The following is a 15291-nucleotide window of genomic DNA, read 5'->3' as shown; positions in this document are numbered from 1 at the left end:
GCCAGCTCAGGACCCCAGCACCCTGTCTTGCTGAGCCAGACACTCCCGTCTGCTCCAACAAAGACCCAGGGTCTGAATTACTTGCCCCAAAGCTGCAGGTTTACCTGAAAGCAGCTAACAGAAGTGTTCCTGTCTTTAACACTCAGATGCCCAACTCCCAATGGGGTCTAAACCCAAATAAATCCGTTTTACTCTGTATAAAGCTTATACAGGGTAAACTCATAAATTGTTCACCCTCTATAATACTGATAGAGAGAGATGCACAGTTGTTTGCTCCCCCAGGTATTAATACATAATAGAAAAACAACAACAACAATAAATGATTTATTTATCGGATGATGTATATGATTAATTTATAATGATTTATCGGATGATTTAGTTGGGGATTGGTCATTTGAGCAGGGGGTTGGACTAGATGACCTCCTGAGGTTCCCTTCCAACCCTGATCTTCTATGATTCTCTGATAATAATAAGTAAATAAAAAGATTTTGAGGTCCATTCAAAACCATTTGCCAGTCCAGATTTGGCCTGTGGTCTGCCTATTGGATACCCCTGATCTATGCTAATGGATCCTGATGTAGGACTGGGGCCTGACCCTGCATAAGAAAACTTGGAGCTTTTCCATACTGTCATTACAGGAACTCCAACCTGATTGTCAGAAGAATAATGTGCTATCCTAGTACGGGATAATAAACATAGTACTTAATGTTTTAAAATACTTTCCTTCATGCTGCAAAGCAATAATAAATAAATAAATACAAGTAAAGTGTAAAAGAAAGTGCAAAAGAGGGACTTAGTTGGTACAACATGAGTGAATCAAGTCTTAGAGAGAAACTAACTACTTACCATGGCTGCTTCATTTATAATAATTATTCAGAGCGCATATCAACTGAGGCTGGCTGAGTTTCATACCATTATAATTTATTCCTCATTTTATTGCCCAATCAGAGCAAAGTTGCAAATCTATAACTTACTAATGAAAATCAGCCAACCCATGCTTCCAAAATGAGACTTTTTATTGGAATTCATGTTGTATCTAGCCTGGTGCTAAATTCTATTATAATAAAATTGTGTGAGTCTAGAGCTACTTGTTTGTTTTTCTGTATATTCATACCATAGCTATTGTCTTCTATAGAAAGGGAGCTGTATTCTCCACCAGTGTAAATCAGCTTAGCGTCACTGCCTTTGGGAAAGCTACAGGGGTTTATACTAACTGAGAATCTAGCCATGGTTTGTAAGAAGGGTATATACTACTTCACTTAAAAAAACAAAAAGCAAATTACACTTTCCACGAAGTCAACAGAAATTATGTCTTAGTAACATTATAGATCTCTTTCCTATTGGGATATTTTAGTTTTAACCACACAAACTGTGCAACACAGAAAGAGGTTTCTGAAATATGAATCCCAAAATAGTGGCATTTCTTTTCTGTACTTACATAATTCTCAGTGTCTACCAGTTAGAATCAGGACAATACCAAAGCAAACATTCTCTCTAAGAGCCAGATTCTGCCACCTTTGCTTACATCGAATGGTACCTTACTCTGTGAGCGGTCTGTTATGTTTCCCTAATGTTTAAAATGTACAGCTTGCCTGGTGGGTTCTCAGAGAGTAGATGCAAAGATGTCTTTGAGTCAGAAATGCTGGCTAGACTATGAGCATGCAGGTTTTTTATTTTTACAAAACTGAACTTAAAGAAAAATAGTGCATGATTTCATTTAGTGTGTGAATAAAACAAAAGCAGCTGAATGAATTGATGACCACATCTCATACTGAAACACAAATGATCTACTGCCGATGCTTTAACACATTGTACAGACTATATGGGAAAGAAAATGGACATTGAGAGAAGATGGGATAGAAGCTAATGGCTGGCCAGCCAAGTATGAACTAATGCAATTCTAAACCTTTGCCATGCCAGGACCCCATTTTGCAGCAACAACAACAATAAAAACTGTGTTTGGGGACGGACCCCCATAGTTTCAGGACTTTTCTCTGCTCTAGCCATAAAAAGGGCCAGTGTTTGTGATGCTGTTGGATCTACAGTTGGAGAACCCATGGGCTGAAGGATAATATGGTGAATAACACATGGAGGGCTAAATCATTCCAGGAAATAGATGAAAGATCTGGCCCAGTGGGGCGGACAACTCAAAAATAGAGTAAATCATGGTGAAGGAGATACTGAACACTGGAGGAATGATAATAGCTATGGATTGGCAGGAAAAGAGAAAATATTGACAACTCTTATAAGAGAATGGATATCAATAAACAGCAGCTATGCCAAAGAGATGAAAATCAAGCGGTAACTTTGTGTGACTTTCATGACTGCATTTTGGCTAAGTCAGTTACATTTGGATGGTGCTGCACTGAGGCATTCATCCTGCCCTGGACAGCAGGGCAATGTGTTGAGGACCAGTGCAGGCAAGTTCAAAAGAATAAATAATTATGATTGGATAGTTCTTTTTTAACCCAGAAGAAAAGTAAAATGTATCAAACTGGGTGACCACGCACAGGTATTGTGTAGGGTTAGGATGGAGCCACTGGGTAATTCATATGGTGTGCTGATAAAATGAGGATTGTGTAAAGCCTCCAGAAAGATCACTACAATTTTCTCTATGGTTGAAAATCACTGTGAAAACTGCATCTTTCTTTTTTACGGCAAACTCAATTCTTACTCTACAAATTAGAAATTGCCTGTAAGGAAACAAGAAGCTACAACTGCTTTTGAATATTATTAGGAGAAGCCATCAGCTTCCTACGGAACAAATAAACTAGCCATCAAAGTGTAGCAGCTTGACATTTCTTTTCTTTTAATGTCTCATTTCCATTGTTTATTTCAGAGAAAGCAGCAGGAAATCTGTTTTGAATTTAAAGTTTGTGACAGTAGAGACTAAGGCGATAGGTGATTTAACTTTAAGGTTGGTATAAAATGAGTTCAAAGGAGAGCTCTTTCTGGCAGTAATTAAAATTAAATAATCAAGATAAGGAAATCTATATCGCCATTGTATAACTACTTCCTTTAGCTAGTTCTTGAAAGGCTGCCAGCAGCAACAACTTAATAAACCAGAAAACGCTATAGGTATTTGGAACTTGACCTAAATAATGCAACAGTCAGAAGAAAGGGACAAATACGTCCCAACGAAAGGCTGTGTCCAAAGCAAATGGATTCTGCTGAGGGCATGAGATAAAAGGTGGGATTAATCACATTTAAAAATGATGGAGAAGCTACTTTGAATGTTTGAAAAACAAGGGATGTCTGTCAGGGAAATAAGTTGAACATTGTGTAACAGTGGTTTCCATGTTTGTAGATAACTATTAGTATCTGGCTGGTGTATTATGCCTCGCAATCTAGTCTGAAGCAGTACAAAACTGGAATTAAGGTCACTGTTGATAGTAATTATGTTACTATCTTGGAAAATTAGAAATAATTTCTCATAGAGAATTCTGGCATTGGCAGAAGGTAGAAGGGGAAGAGGATTTCTGTGCAAACTCATTGCCTACCCCAAAAGCAAACACACACAATCTGTCCTTTTGTTTCCATCATCCATTAATTTTTAATTTAACCCATTGAGCACAAATATTTAAAACATAGGAGGTGAAATCCTGATCCCACTGTAATCAACAGGAGTTTTGCCATTGACTTCAGTGGGTATAGGATTTTTCCCAGGGGTTTCTTCATGATCCTTTTCCAGACCTTTAAGATTTGTCTATGTGGGGAGTTACTGTGTGGCAAGCCAGGATCGATACTTCCATAGCTACTTTCCAGTGGGTTTGTATCCTTTTTTCTTCACCCAGCCTTTCGTACTGCTACTTTCTGAATAAGTTCTGGCAGCTTAACTTTTAGGTAGTTTCATTTTTGCTTAGATTCCCATAACCAGAAAAGTGATGTGTTAATGTGCACACTCCAGCTTTCCATTGCAGCCTCACTCTAATGTATGATTTGTCATGTTGAATTGTTTCCGGAAGCTACCATGATGCATCGCAACATACAATACACATTGCTCTCAAAGCCAAAAACAAGATGGTGGCAATACTTCCAAGTCTATAAATAGTTTAACAATAATAAATGACAAATAGTAATTGCTTTTGTTTTCAATAACTTATTAGGAGTTGTATTGCCTAACACATTGTAGGGATCAGGCACAGTGACTTTAATATACTGAGCAGTTCCTGTGATAGAATCTGTAACAAAACGTAGTACAAATGCCAATGCATTAAATGATGCTTTCCTGTCTCTACAGCACGTTATAACATGTCAGATTAACTTACTGGGAAAAAAGCAATTTCTGCTGATTTTTCATTAACAAAAGAGTTACAAATGTTCCCTCTCTTTAGAGTTAATATTTGAGTTGAATACTTGCTGGTAAACTTTCAAAGACTTACGCATGGCTTTTGCTTTGGGACTTCCACTTGTTTTAATGGAAGGTGAGTGACTAGGGCTATGTTGGCATAACTATGCTGGCATCGCCACTGAGTAGCGACACAGTATATACTGACAGAAGGCGATTTTCTGCTGATATAGAAATGCTGATATATGAATGATGTTAGTGATGCTGACAGAAGCACTCTTCCATCAACATAGCTGTGTTGACACTGGAGTTTTTGTCAGCATAGCTGTGTCACTCAGAGGTGTGGCTTTTCACACCCCCCGACCGACATAACTATGACAATATAAATTTTAAGGGTAGACCACGCTTAGAACTCTTCACAACAAATTAGATGCTAGGAACCTTTTGGACAAGTCAATGTGTACCTAAGGTTTAATGCTGAGGGACAGGAACTCCATATTTCACATATATAAGGTCAAAGTGATATTATTTTAATTGAAGAGGTTGTAAGAACAGCCTAGTGGGGCCAGAGCAGTTTGGCTGTAAGGTCCCACCCTATGAACTAAGTTTTGTTTTGTTTCTTTAAAGAACTAGTGACTTTGGGAACTGGGGCTGAGGGCTCCTGGCTTTTGTATCTTCAGAGTGCTGCTGGGTCTGCCAGATTCTGAGGACTGCTATAGTAAGATCTCTTCATTCCTAATCATTTATAGCTTTATTTCAGATTTTGGGTCACAACCCACTGGATGGTTCCTCTCAGGCATGGACCCCCTGGTACCTAGTTCCTCATGGTTCTTTTAAGCTTCTGTTTCAACTGATTCATGGTCCACTGAATGAGAACACCCCATCCTTCCTATTAGGATGTCAGTGAACTCCCTATGCATTTTCAGTGATTCCCTTGCCATTAGCCCCAACAGCCTGATTGCCAGATAACTCACCTACTTGTGAAGAGAAGATTTTAATTCTATTTCTTAACTTGTAAGAAAATTTCTTGCTGCTGCTATGGGAGTGTGCTTGCTTTGAGCGAGCATAATTAAATAAAAACCCAATTAAAGTAGCTAAGCAGTATGTATATAGTAACTCTCCCACTTTTTAAAAGCTAAAGTTACAAATGCATACAGTACTTTACCAAATCACACACTCTATGAAATGAAATACATCATAGACTCATCTGTTGAACTGATACATGCTGCTTCAGGGAAATGCACAGAATAAGTTAAGAGTATTTATACTTACTGAAGATTGATACATTATGTAGACTAGTAAGCCTGATTTGCCCCCAGTTACACCAGTTTTACGCTGCTGCAAATCTGTCAATGGCAACATAATTACACCTGATTTACACCTGTGTGTAAGAGAGGAGAATGTGGCCCATTTTGGCATCTATGAACTTTATTAATGATCTATCAGCTGTGGATATGGTCCACCAAGTCTGATCAGTTTTACTTCAATGGACTTTCACTGGCCCCAACTGCTGATCTCAGTTATATGGGTGCAAATACAGAGTAATTAAAGGTAATAATTGGAGATATACTAATCTCCTAGAACTGGAAGGGACCTAAAAAGGTCATTGAGTCCAGCCCCCTGCCTTCACTAGCAGGACCAATTTTTGCCCCAGATGGCCCCCTCAAGGATTGAACTCACAACTCTGGGTTTAAGCAGGCCACTGCTCAAACCACTGAGCTATCTCTGCCTCCCTCCTAGCTAGATGCAATCTCAGGCATTGCATCATTAGCAAAATTAAGCAGGTGCATGTTCAGAGGATGAAGCCCTACGTGGCAAACACTCCCAGTGAATGCTTATTTGTTTAAAAACCTGTTTCCAGTGGAAATAAAAAACAAACAAACACTATGAAACCACTTCTAATGGCTTAACTTTTGTAGAAGCTTATTTCTACAAAACATGCATTTGGAGCCAGACTTGACCTGACAGCGGCTGTTTAATGTATGTAATAATCTTTTAAACTATAATTTATATTCATAGACACTGATTAGAATGTGGTCATTTGATAGTTATGTGGAGTCACATGTTGCTTTATCATCATTACTTAAGGTGCAATTAGAACGCTATTTGGTGTATATGGTGAGGTCAGCTTTTGCAAGTTGGGATGCAGATGACATTTCGCTGTGCTTCAGTAGGTTGAATTCATAGTGTTCATTTAGGAAAATTAGCTGACAATTATGTTTAGTGCATTGCAGACTCATAAAACCAACTCATTGCGGGAGAAACTAGGCTGTACTGCAAGTGGTATTTGCTATCAAGCCATACAATTATGCTGTTATCCCTACAACAGGGACATTTAGATTGTGATCTGATTGACACAGAAAAGTTCAACCTTTAAGAGATAAAGGTGCTTCTGCTCTGACTAAGTAACAATCATTATAAAAAAGGGGCCTAATTTTCAGAGGGAGGGGCTCAGTGCCTTCTGAATATGGGGGTTCTTTAAGGTGTCTCAAGTTGGACACCTAAAAATGGAGGTCCCCCAAATCACTAATCACTTCTGAAAAACTTGGCCCCAGACTGTAACCCTCTTCCAAGCTGCCTCTGCTCTCTTTGGGAGTGGTGGATAGCAAAGAGGTCAATATTTCTGCATGTAATCTCCTAAAAAAAGTTTTCTGACCTTTTCTTTTTCAGTAAACTCTCCCACACATGCAAAGAAATGCATCATTCACATGGGTTAATCCATGTAGGACTTGAGTCAGAAGTGGTATAATAAAAGGAAAGCTAAAGATTTTCTCATGAATAAACCTTTATGAAAGTTATGTGCAAGCTTTGCAACATTTCCCTGACAACCATCTGTCCCCAGCAACACGTTCTAGGATGCAACAACTGTGACACGCGAAGACAAAAATAAAAAAACCCGAAAATGTACCTATAAAAACAAAAACTAAAGCAGCTCATTTATAAAAAAATGACTTGAGCTTATTTGCAGGTAATTCAGAGCCATTCCTAGTCTATTCTCTATCCCCAGAGAATGTGCAGGTAGTGCTAGAAAAGCTATACTAACTCAGTTAGTTGGTAAGATGACCTTGGGTTCTGTTTTTCAAGCCCAAATACGTGTAGTCAAACTAGAGTCTGTCTTTCAGAAAGACATCCACTCCTGAATGCAGTTCAGATGGGCCTGAGGACCAGGGTCATGGGTTTAACTTTTCTGATTGTTACAATGTGAAGAATTTTAAAAATCCAATTTATTTACAATGTGGTTATTTACAAGGATTTAAGTCTCAGTGGGCAAATTTCTTCTCCCAGTGATATCAGTGTAACCTCATTGACTTCAGTTGGGTTAAACTGGAGTAACTCTACTTAGAATTTGGTCCATTTAGATTAAAAAAAGTTAATTAGTGCCCAAAATATAGTATGCACTTCCAAGAAAAGGTAACTTTTATGTAAGAATATTACAAGTAGGTAGGCATGATAGTACAGCAGATTAGCCATACTTGTATTACCAAGCAATGCTTATATATATCAAATCCTGATCCTATTGACGGTAACAGCAAATCTTGTAGTGACTTCAGTGAGACCAGGAATTGACTGTTATAAAGACAGCTGCAAGGCTCGACATATTTAAATCAAATATTTGTACACTCTAAAGCTTGGAAGATGAGACATGGCTAAAGTTACTCTAAATGCCAGAGTCAGACTGGCAGCTTGCTAAAGAGTTGGACTAAAAAGAAAAGGTTGCTTACACAAGTAATCCTACCTACATAGGTAGTCCCCAATGGTTGCTTTTATTTGATGCAACAGATGTAATATTGAAATGTAATCTTGTTTATGAACTTGGATGCAAAGCTGAAGCAGAACAATGGCCAAATCCTGCTTGCCTTGACTAGTCCCACTGAAGTTATTTTCCACGTTTAAAATGAGCAGGACTTGACTTCACCTTCTTCAACTGCATGGAAAAATATTTGCTAAAGACTATGAATTTAAGAAACCTAAAGGTTACACAGTTGCATGTCTCGTGTGCATGGTGGAGTGAGGAAGGATCATGGCAGGATGTGAATGGAATATTACCATCTCTAAGCTAGAGGTTTAATGAAGTAAAACTTCACTTGATGGAGCCAATTAAACTGGGATATGCTCAGTGGCTTTTGCTAATACAAAGTGGTCAGTCTTCTGTTAAAAAACAGGGCAAGGAGTACCCAATTTGCCCCCAATTTGTTCTCTAATTTAAGCAGCAAACTTTTTTCTTTGAAGGTTCACATGGTAAGTTTTAAGTATTTTTTCAACTTTTAAATCAGTGGTTCCCAAACTAGGGGCATGTGGTTCATTCAGGTTAAGCCCCTTGCAGGCCGGGCCAATTTGTTTACTTGCCACGTCCGCAAGTTCGGCTGATCACAGCTCCCAGTGGCCACGGTTCGCCGTTCTCTGCCAATGGGAGCTGCAGGAAGCGGCGTGGGCTGAGGGATGGGCTGGCCGCAGCTGCTTCCCGCCGCCCCCATTGGCCTGGAACTGCAGACTTTAAAAACAAGCACACTTAATCCTGTTTGACACATAAGGTATAGCAGAGCTATGTTCTGGAATTGGAATGATTTGATTTTTGGATAATGTGACCAAACTAAATAAAAACATATACTGGGAATTTCATAGAACTTTGGAATAAGTAAGATCTCATTCTGAACGTCATTAGTATTAGAGTTAGTGTTATTATAAGTATTATGGAAGTACTGGTAGCAGCTCCATAATTAAAGCTGAGTTTGGTACTTAAAAATAGTGTGTCTCCGTCCTAAAATTACAGCATTTACTGTTTGAGTACTGACTGAATTTTCTGAGTATTAATATTTTATGTATAGCACCTAAAGGTCCTGGTGAGGGACTGGGGCTCTGTGGGGCTAAGTGCTGTAAACACATATAAAGACATGATGGTCCCTGCCCTAAATTGTTTGCATTCTAAGGCCCTGATCCTGGAAATATGCTCACGATTAATTTACTGCCATGTGCAGGCCCCTTGAATTCCATGGGATGACTCACCAGTCTAAAGTTAAGTACATTCATAAGTTTGCAGAATCAGGGACTTAGAGAGTTTACTGCCTAAGAATTAATAATCTAAGCAGTCAATATCTGAACACAGGGTTTATGACACAGAAGAGGAGATTTTTTAAACATTATTTAATTTATTTGATTTCTGTGTTGACTTGATTTTTTTCCAACAAGACAGCAGGTTTTAGGGATAAGAACTAAATGATGTGGCTTCTGTTTTTGTTGCTGCAAATGATTCTCTTTCAGAAAATATGTGCTGCTGTGGAAGGTTCTCTTCATTTGATTCTGTGTTGTAGGATATCAGTAGTTATTTTGCCTGGCTGATACTTATTTGGCCAAGACACATACTGTGCATGCATAGGGAGAAGTAAAAGATGTTTCATTGAAATAATTAACTCATTGGCACTAGAAAATTAGCCCTTGAGCTACCCAATAATGCAGACTACCCAGTGCTATTACCCCAGAGGTTAGCATTATTAAATCCCTACTCTTAATGCCAATGGTCTAATAAGAATATAGGATTTAGTTTGTGATTATCTTAATTCCTTGTAATCAAAAATACAGGCTGGTTTCAGTGCCTGATACATGAATAAATTCTCTTTGGCTGTAGTAGGTTTACTTCCTCTACAGTCTAAAGACACTCTAAGACCCCTATCTGTTACTATCCAGAGAATGATGCCAGGCTCTGTTTCCCAAACATAGAATCATAGAATCATAGAATCTCAGGGTTGGAAGGGACCTCAGGAGGTCATCTAGTCCAACCCCCTGCTCAAAGCAGGACCAAACCCAACTAAATCAAAAGTTAAGTAAGTAGAAGGAAGCTAAAATCTCTCTAAAGTGCTTTGCATAATAGAATAAATGTCACTGCTCTGTAAGTGAGATCAATACAACACTTATTTCATTTGATACAGCCTAAGAAGACCTTGTGCACTGAGCCAGATTCGTATGGTGCAATGCAGCAGGCAAATTGTTATCGCTCTACATATGCTGCTCAGAAAGTCCCCTAAAATATACATTTACCGAGGCTCCTTCAAATAGCCAGACAGAAACAACACAGAGATAGTAGGTGTAGTAATGAAATAGTCTTTCACCTCTGGAGATCTAGGTTTGCAGGTCGTTTCTGTGGTCTTAACCTTGCCTGGAGGGAGTATTTGTCCACAAAACAAACCCAGCAGATAATTTGTGCAATTAGAGTTCAGTCCTGCAATGTGTTGGGCACTGATACAGAAAAGCACATAAGCACACACTCTACATTAAGTGTGTGCTTAAATTCCTTATTAAAATTCTTGATCTTGAAAACATCGAAAGTGTTGTTGCCAGTAAAGAATTATTTGAAACTATAATTTTAACACAATCATATTAATTTAATAGTGAAGGTATTAGCAATCACTAATTTACTACTAATTAGCATTTGTTAGTCGTTATTAATTGCTAATTAGTAAATAGACTCACTAATTAAGGTAAGTAATCTTGAATACATGGCATTTGTATGTCAAATTCAGTTTTCATTAGTGAACACTTAATTACAAATTGCTGGAAGCTTCGCGGACATCATGTGGCTAAAAACATTTATTTTGCAAGCTCTCGGGTTATCACAGTATGAATTAAGAGCCCATGTTAGCTTTATAGCAGTGTAAGAAATGCAGCACAGTTCTTGCAAATTCTTTATAACAGTGTCAGAAAGCAGCAGTGTTGTGAAAATGCTCCATAATAGCCTCTTTTTGAGATCATATATCCTTTTGAAATTGGCAACTCTCTTTTTAATGCTAAAATTCTTTAAAAGCAGATCTTCTAACCCAAATGAGCATAAGTTTATTTCCATACTTTATTGGGAGAAACATGCTTTTTTGACATCGTATGCCTAAATCTCTTATTGCACTGCAGTAAATCAGAAGTAATTCCACTGTTACACCAGTGAAGTTATGGAAAAATGCTGTGAGAGAATCAAGCCCCTTCTATTTTACAATGTCATTTGGATGCCGCACTGAATATACTAAAGCCATAAATTTATTCCTCTGAAGGATTATAAGGTTTCATGAGTGAGTGGTGTTCGGGACCTTTGTTATTTAATATAGTGCTACAGCAACTTGGAAAGCTATAGAACTGCAAAAGCAACAGTTCTCATCTCGCTTACACCGGTGTTACACTGATGTGACCATTGTGCCAGATTAGGTGTCCACAAATCAAATTCTTTCTCTTCAGGTTTCATGTTTTGGGTTGAAAATTCCAATAGCAGTAAGAAATGAAGCAGCCATAGGCTGAGTCTTGGAAAAACACCTAGAGGAGTTTGGGTGCCCAGTTCCAAGTAAATTTAATAGGAACTGGATAAACAAATGCTTTAGGCAACTTTGAAAATCCTCATTTTGTGTCCTCAGAACCTGATCCAAAGCCCATTGAAATCAGCGGAAAGCCTCCCAATGACTAACACTGGTGTAAATCCAGAGCAACTCTACTGAATTCAGTGGTGTTATACAGGTGTGCTTAGAATTAAGCACTTGGGCAATTCCATTGGCTTCAGTAGAGTTACTCTTGATTAACATCTGTGTAAGTCAGTGGGCTTTGGATCAGGCCCTTAGAGTGGCAGTTCTCAGACTTCAGTGATATTATTCACATGCTTAAGATTAAGTATTTGTGAAGAACTTTGCTGTCTTGGGGCCATGGACCTTCCATCATTGATCATCATCATCACCACCACAGCTTGTCATTAAAAAAAGGCAGCCAAGACCTGGTGTTATCATTTATCTTGAATAGTTCCTTGGGAGTACCGGATGTTGACAATGTGCTTTGCATGTGTCCATGCAGTCGATGTCTTGGATCCTGCACCTGCTTTTGTCTCTCTCTTTTACTGAAGGCATCCTACCTTACTAATGGTTGTGCAATCCCTATGAGGCAGTATAGTGACAGTGTGGAAGTCGGTTTCAAAGTCCCTCTGATGGTCCTCCTGGACTGATTTAGTTCAATAGCAATTTTGTGTGCATGGCTCAAGTGCGAGCATACTACGGCACAGTAATCCACAACTGACCTTCCACTGATGTATCTAGGGGATAGCAATGTAATTTCAAAAGCCCTCAGATATCAACAATCCAATACAACTACACTGTATTTATAACAATATGGATTTCCACCATAAAACCCCCAAATTCACTTACTTTCTGCAACACTGCAGCAATGCCTAGAAACACCAATAATATGCATCTTTGTGCCTGGGCTTCCACATATGCTTCAGCATGGCATGTTATTTCTTCAACTTCCCTCCCTCACCCTTCACTTTCCATTATACACTCAACGCTTTGTACTGTCTTCCTCCCAGGCCTCTGTTTGAAATTTGATTGCTTATTGCTTCCTCCCAGACATCTCTTATTTAAAAGGTGATTGCTTTTGCCCTCTCCCTGCCCTTTGAAGTTGCCAACCTGAAATCAACTTTAGTATTTCTCCATTTCAAATTTGCTGGGTGCTGTCAGGTTTAATTTAGTATTTGTACACACATCTTTAAGTATCTTTAATGTTTCCCTTTTTTTAAAGCTTTCAGTCCTCCCCCTGCCCTTCTTTAGACATCTACTGTAGCTCCTGTCTTGTTTTTTTCCTCCTCCTGCTGTGTCTCCATACACAGGCTTTTTTGATCTGTGGTCTAGTGGGAAAGTTAATGTGTTCTAATGAGTATGGGTTTTATTTATTTGTTTACCTAATAGGTTTGATTAGGAAAATCAAAGAAAAATCAAAGAAAAAAAGCAATAGATCCTGTCACAAATGAGATAATCTGTGAGTGATAGTCACACAACGGATGGACTCGCATTTACACAGGGCTTTTCATGCTCTTGGAATACAGGAGTGCTTTACAAAGCATAGTTATGAGTTAAATGCCTGTAGTGCAATGACTGTGAAGGCACACAGGACAGCCACTTGACATCATACACTGTTTAACTGGGGAAGATACTGTTTGCCAGAGCAAGAAATTTGTGAGCTACTTTATTTAAAACAGTCTCTAGACTCTTTACTTTCAGAATGGTTACAAGAGACAGACAAGTACTGTAATGATCTCATCTACCTGCTGGTGTCCAGCCCAAAGGAGACCTGTCCCTGCAGGAGACATGCTGCTAAGGAGGCCAAGGGAATAGATCTGGTGGAAGAAAAGTGCTCTCCATGGCCCTGACCATTGCAAATCTCCCAACATCCATGCAAATCTGGCAGGAACCACAGGTTCAGGTGCTCTATGCTCTCTTGATGGAAACATATGGAAGATACACAGCAAGTGAGAATTGGTTGAGATTCCTGTCCTGTTATTTTTATGTACTATTGATGATCTGTCCCTAAGTACAGCAAACTAAATGTATTATGTGGAAATGCTACAGTGTGAAGAAGCGTTAACCTTCATGTTGTAGAAAGCTGTAGGAAGTTAACACATCTAGTAAATACTAGATGGGGTGTGTGATGCTGGCAGACCAGGTGCCAGCTCATGCCAGAGCCCCAGGCCAATTCATTTGTGTATTAGTACAGATCAAAGTGATTGTTAAATGTATGAGACTGTATTTGGTGTTTAAACTTCATGAAAATTAGTGGGATGTTACTTGCATTGTTTTCACTTATCTGTATCCCATTATAATGTAGTATCAAACATTTACATTGTGTGTACCCCGGTAACAAAATAATCCATCAAACAAGAAAGAAGCCTTGTGGAACCGCAAATGAAGAACTTTAACAGAAAAGTGCTAATTTCAAAGCGAGTGGTCATTGTGTGTGACGTTCGGAGCTCAAAGACTCAACATGCAATCCTCATTCTCCGTCAGCAAAGGAAAAGCCCATGTGGGCAGTGACACTGTCAGCTTGTTTTCTGTGAGCAGAAGCTGTAAGTATGGATTCAAGGAAAGATCCTGCATCTCTGGACTGTTTGGACTCTTACAAGGAAGTGTACCAGATGCATAGCGCAGATCCCCAAATTCAATCTGGGAACCCTGAAAGGACTGTTGGGAAATTGTCAGTTTAGGGACATCACTGCCACTGTCTGGAATTACAAACTATGGGTATGTCTACACTCCAAACTTAAGTCAACCGATATTAGGTCGATTTACAACCAACGCAGTAATTAGTGTGGTCACCACGAGCACTTGCACCGACCTAAGAGGGGCAGTGTGGGGAGCTGAGGGCCTGGCCTATCAGCTCTGCTGGCAGCACCACCCAACAGGCTCCCAGATTCCTGCCAGGCTTCCCTCCCTTTACTCCCCATTCCCCACAGGGGCGGGGGAAGCTGCCTGGAGCTTCTTCCCCCCCCCATTCCCCACCAGGAGCAGGGGGAAGCCATCTGGGGTTTCTTACCTCCCCATCTCTTCCTGCTCCCTTTGGAGGCGCTGCTCCTGGATGAGTATGGAGGACAGCAGACATTGCACCTTGACAGAAATTCTGCCTGGCCCTTATGCAGGCCTTGCAATTGGCTGAGGAAGCTGCTTGTCCCTTTTGATTTCCCTCCACCCTCTCTTTGAGCACGTGTGATAGGGCCAGGCAGAACCCTGCCTTCAGTTGGTTGGTCTGGGAATTCTACAGAGTTTCAGTTAGATTCTCTTGAATACAATTCTCTGATCCTGTTTTTTGTAGCAGTGTCAGAGAACCACATTCCAGAGAAGCTTGAAGCTGTCGGTGCAACTAATTATTGAGGGAATGGCTATGACTCAGGCTATGTGCCTGAAGAAAGGAGTAAGAGTAAGAATTCCCCTTCCCAAATGTGAGCGACCTAGATCTTGGGTCCAGGCATCTCAGTGTAAGTGGGGCTATTCCCCTTGGAGCAGGTGGGCAGGGAAAGTTAGGGAATGGGCAAAGCCCTGGCCTCAACCTCCTCCCGTACTCACTGGGTAGATTAACTGAGCCAGTGCAGGGTGGGTGATGATTTCTGCTAGTCTGTGTCAGCAGTAAATCGCTAGCTCCCAGGAGCAAGGGGTAGCAGGTGGTGTATTGTGACTCAGAGGGGTGTCTCAGAGTCATAACACCTCCTGGAGCTCGCC

The 15291-nt window shown here is 39.8% G+C and overlaps 1 protein-coding gene across 2 annotated transcripts in view; it reads right to left on the bottom strand.

The window, feature by feature from the left end:
* The window catches only part of LOC123375048 (zona pellucida sperm-binding protein 3-like), a 53501-nt gene extending 38691 nt beyond the window's left edge, over positions 1-14810 (bottom strand). For both annotated transcript variants that reach the window (XM_045025623.1, XM_045025622.1), the window contains exon 1: positions 14612-14810. In XM_045025623.1, the coding sequence (XP_044881558.1) occupies positions 14612-14677 (66 nt within the window). In that variant the 5' untranslated portion in view covers positions 14678-14810. The remainder of the gene's footprint in view (positions 1-14611) is intronic.
* Positions 14811-15291: the final 481 nt, after the last annotated feature.

This window comes from Mauremys mutica, chromosome 7 (genome assembly GCF_020497125.1).
Source record: "Mauremys mutica isolate MM-2020 ecotype Southern chromosome 7, ASM2049712v1, whole genome shotgun sequence".
NCBI lineage: Eukaryota > Metazoa > Chordata > Testudines > Geoemydidae > Mauremys > Mauremys mutica.
Note: the sequence above shows the minus strand (reverse complement) of the source record. Positions and strands in the feature narration are given on the sequence as shown.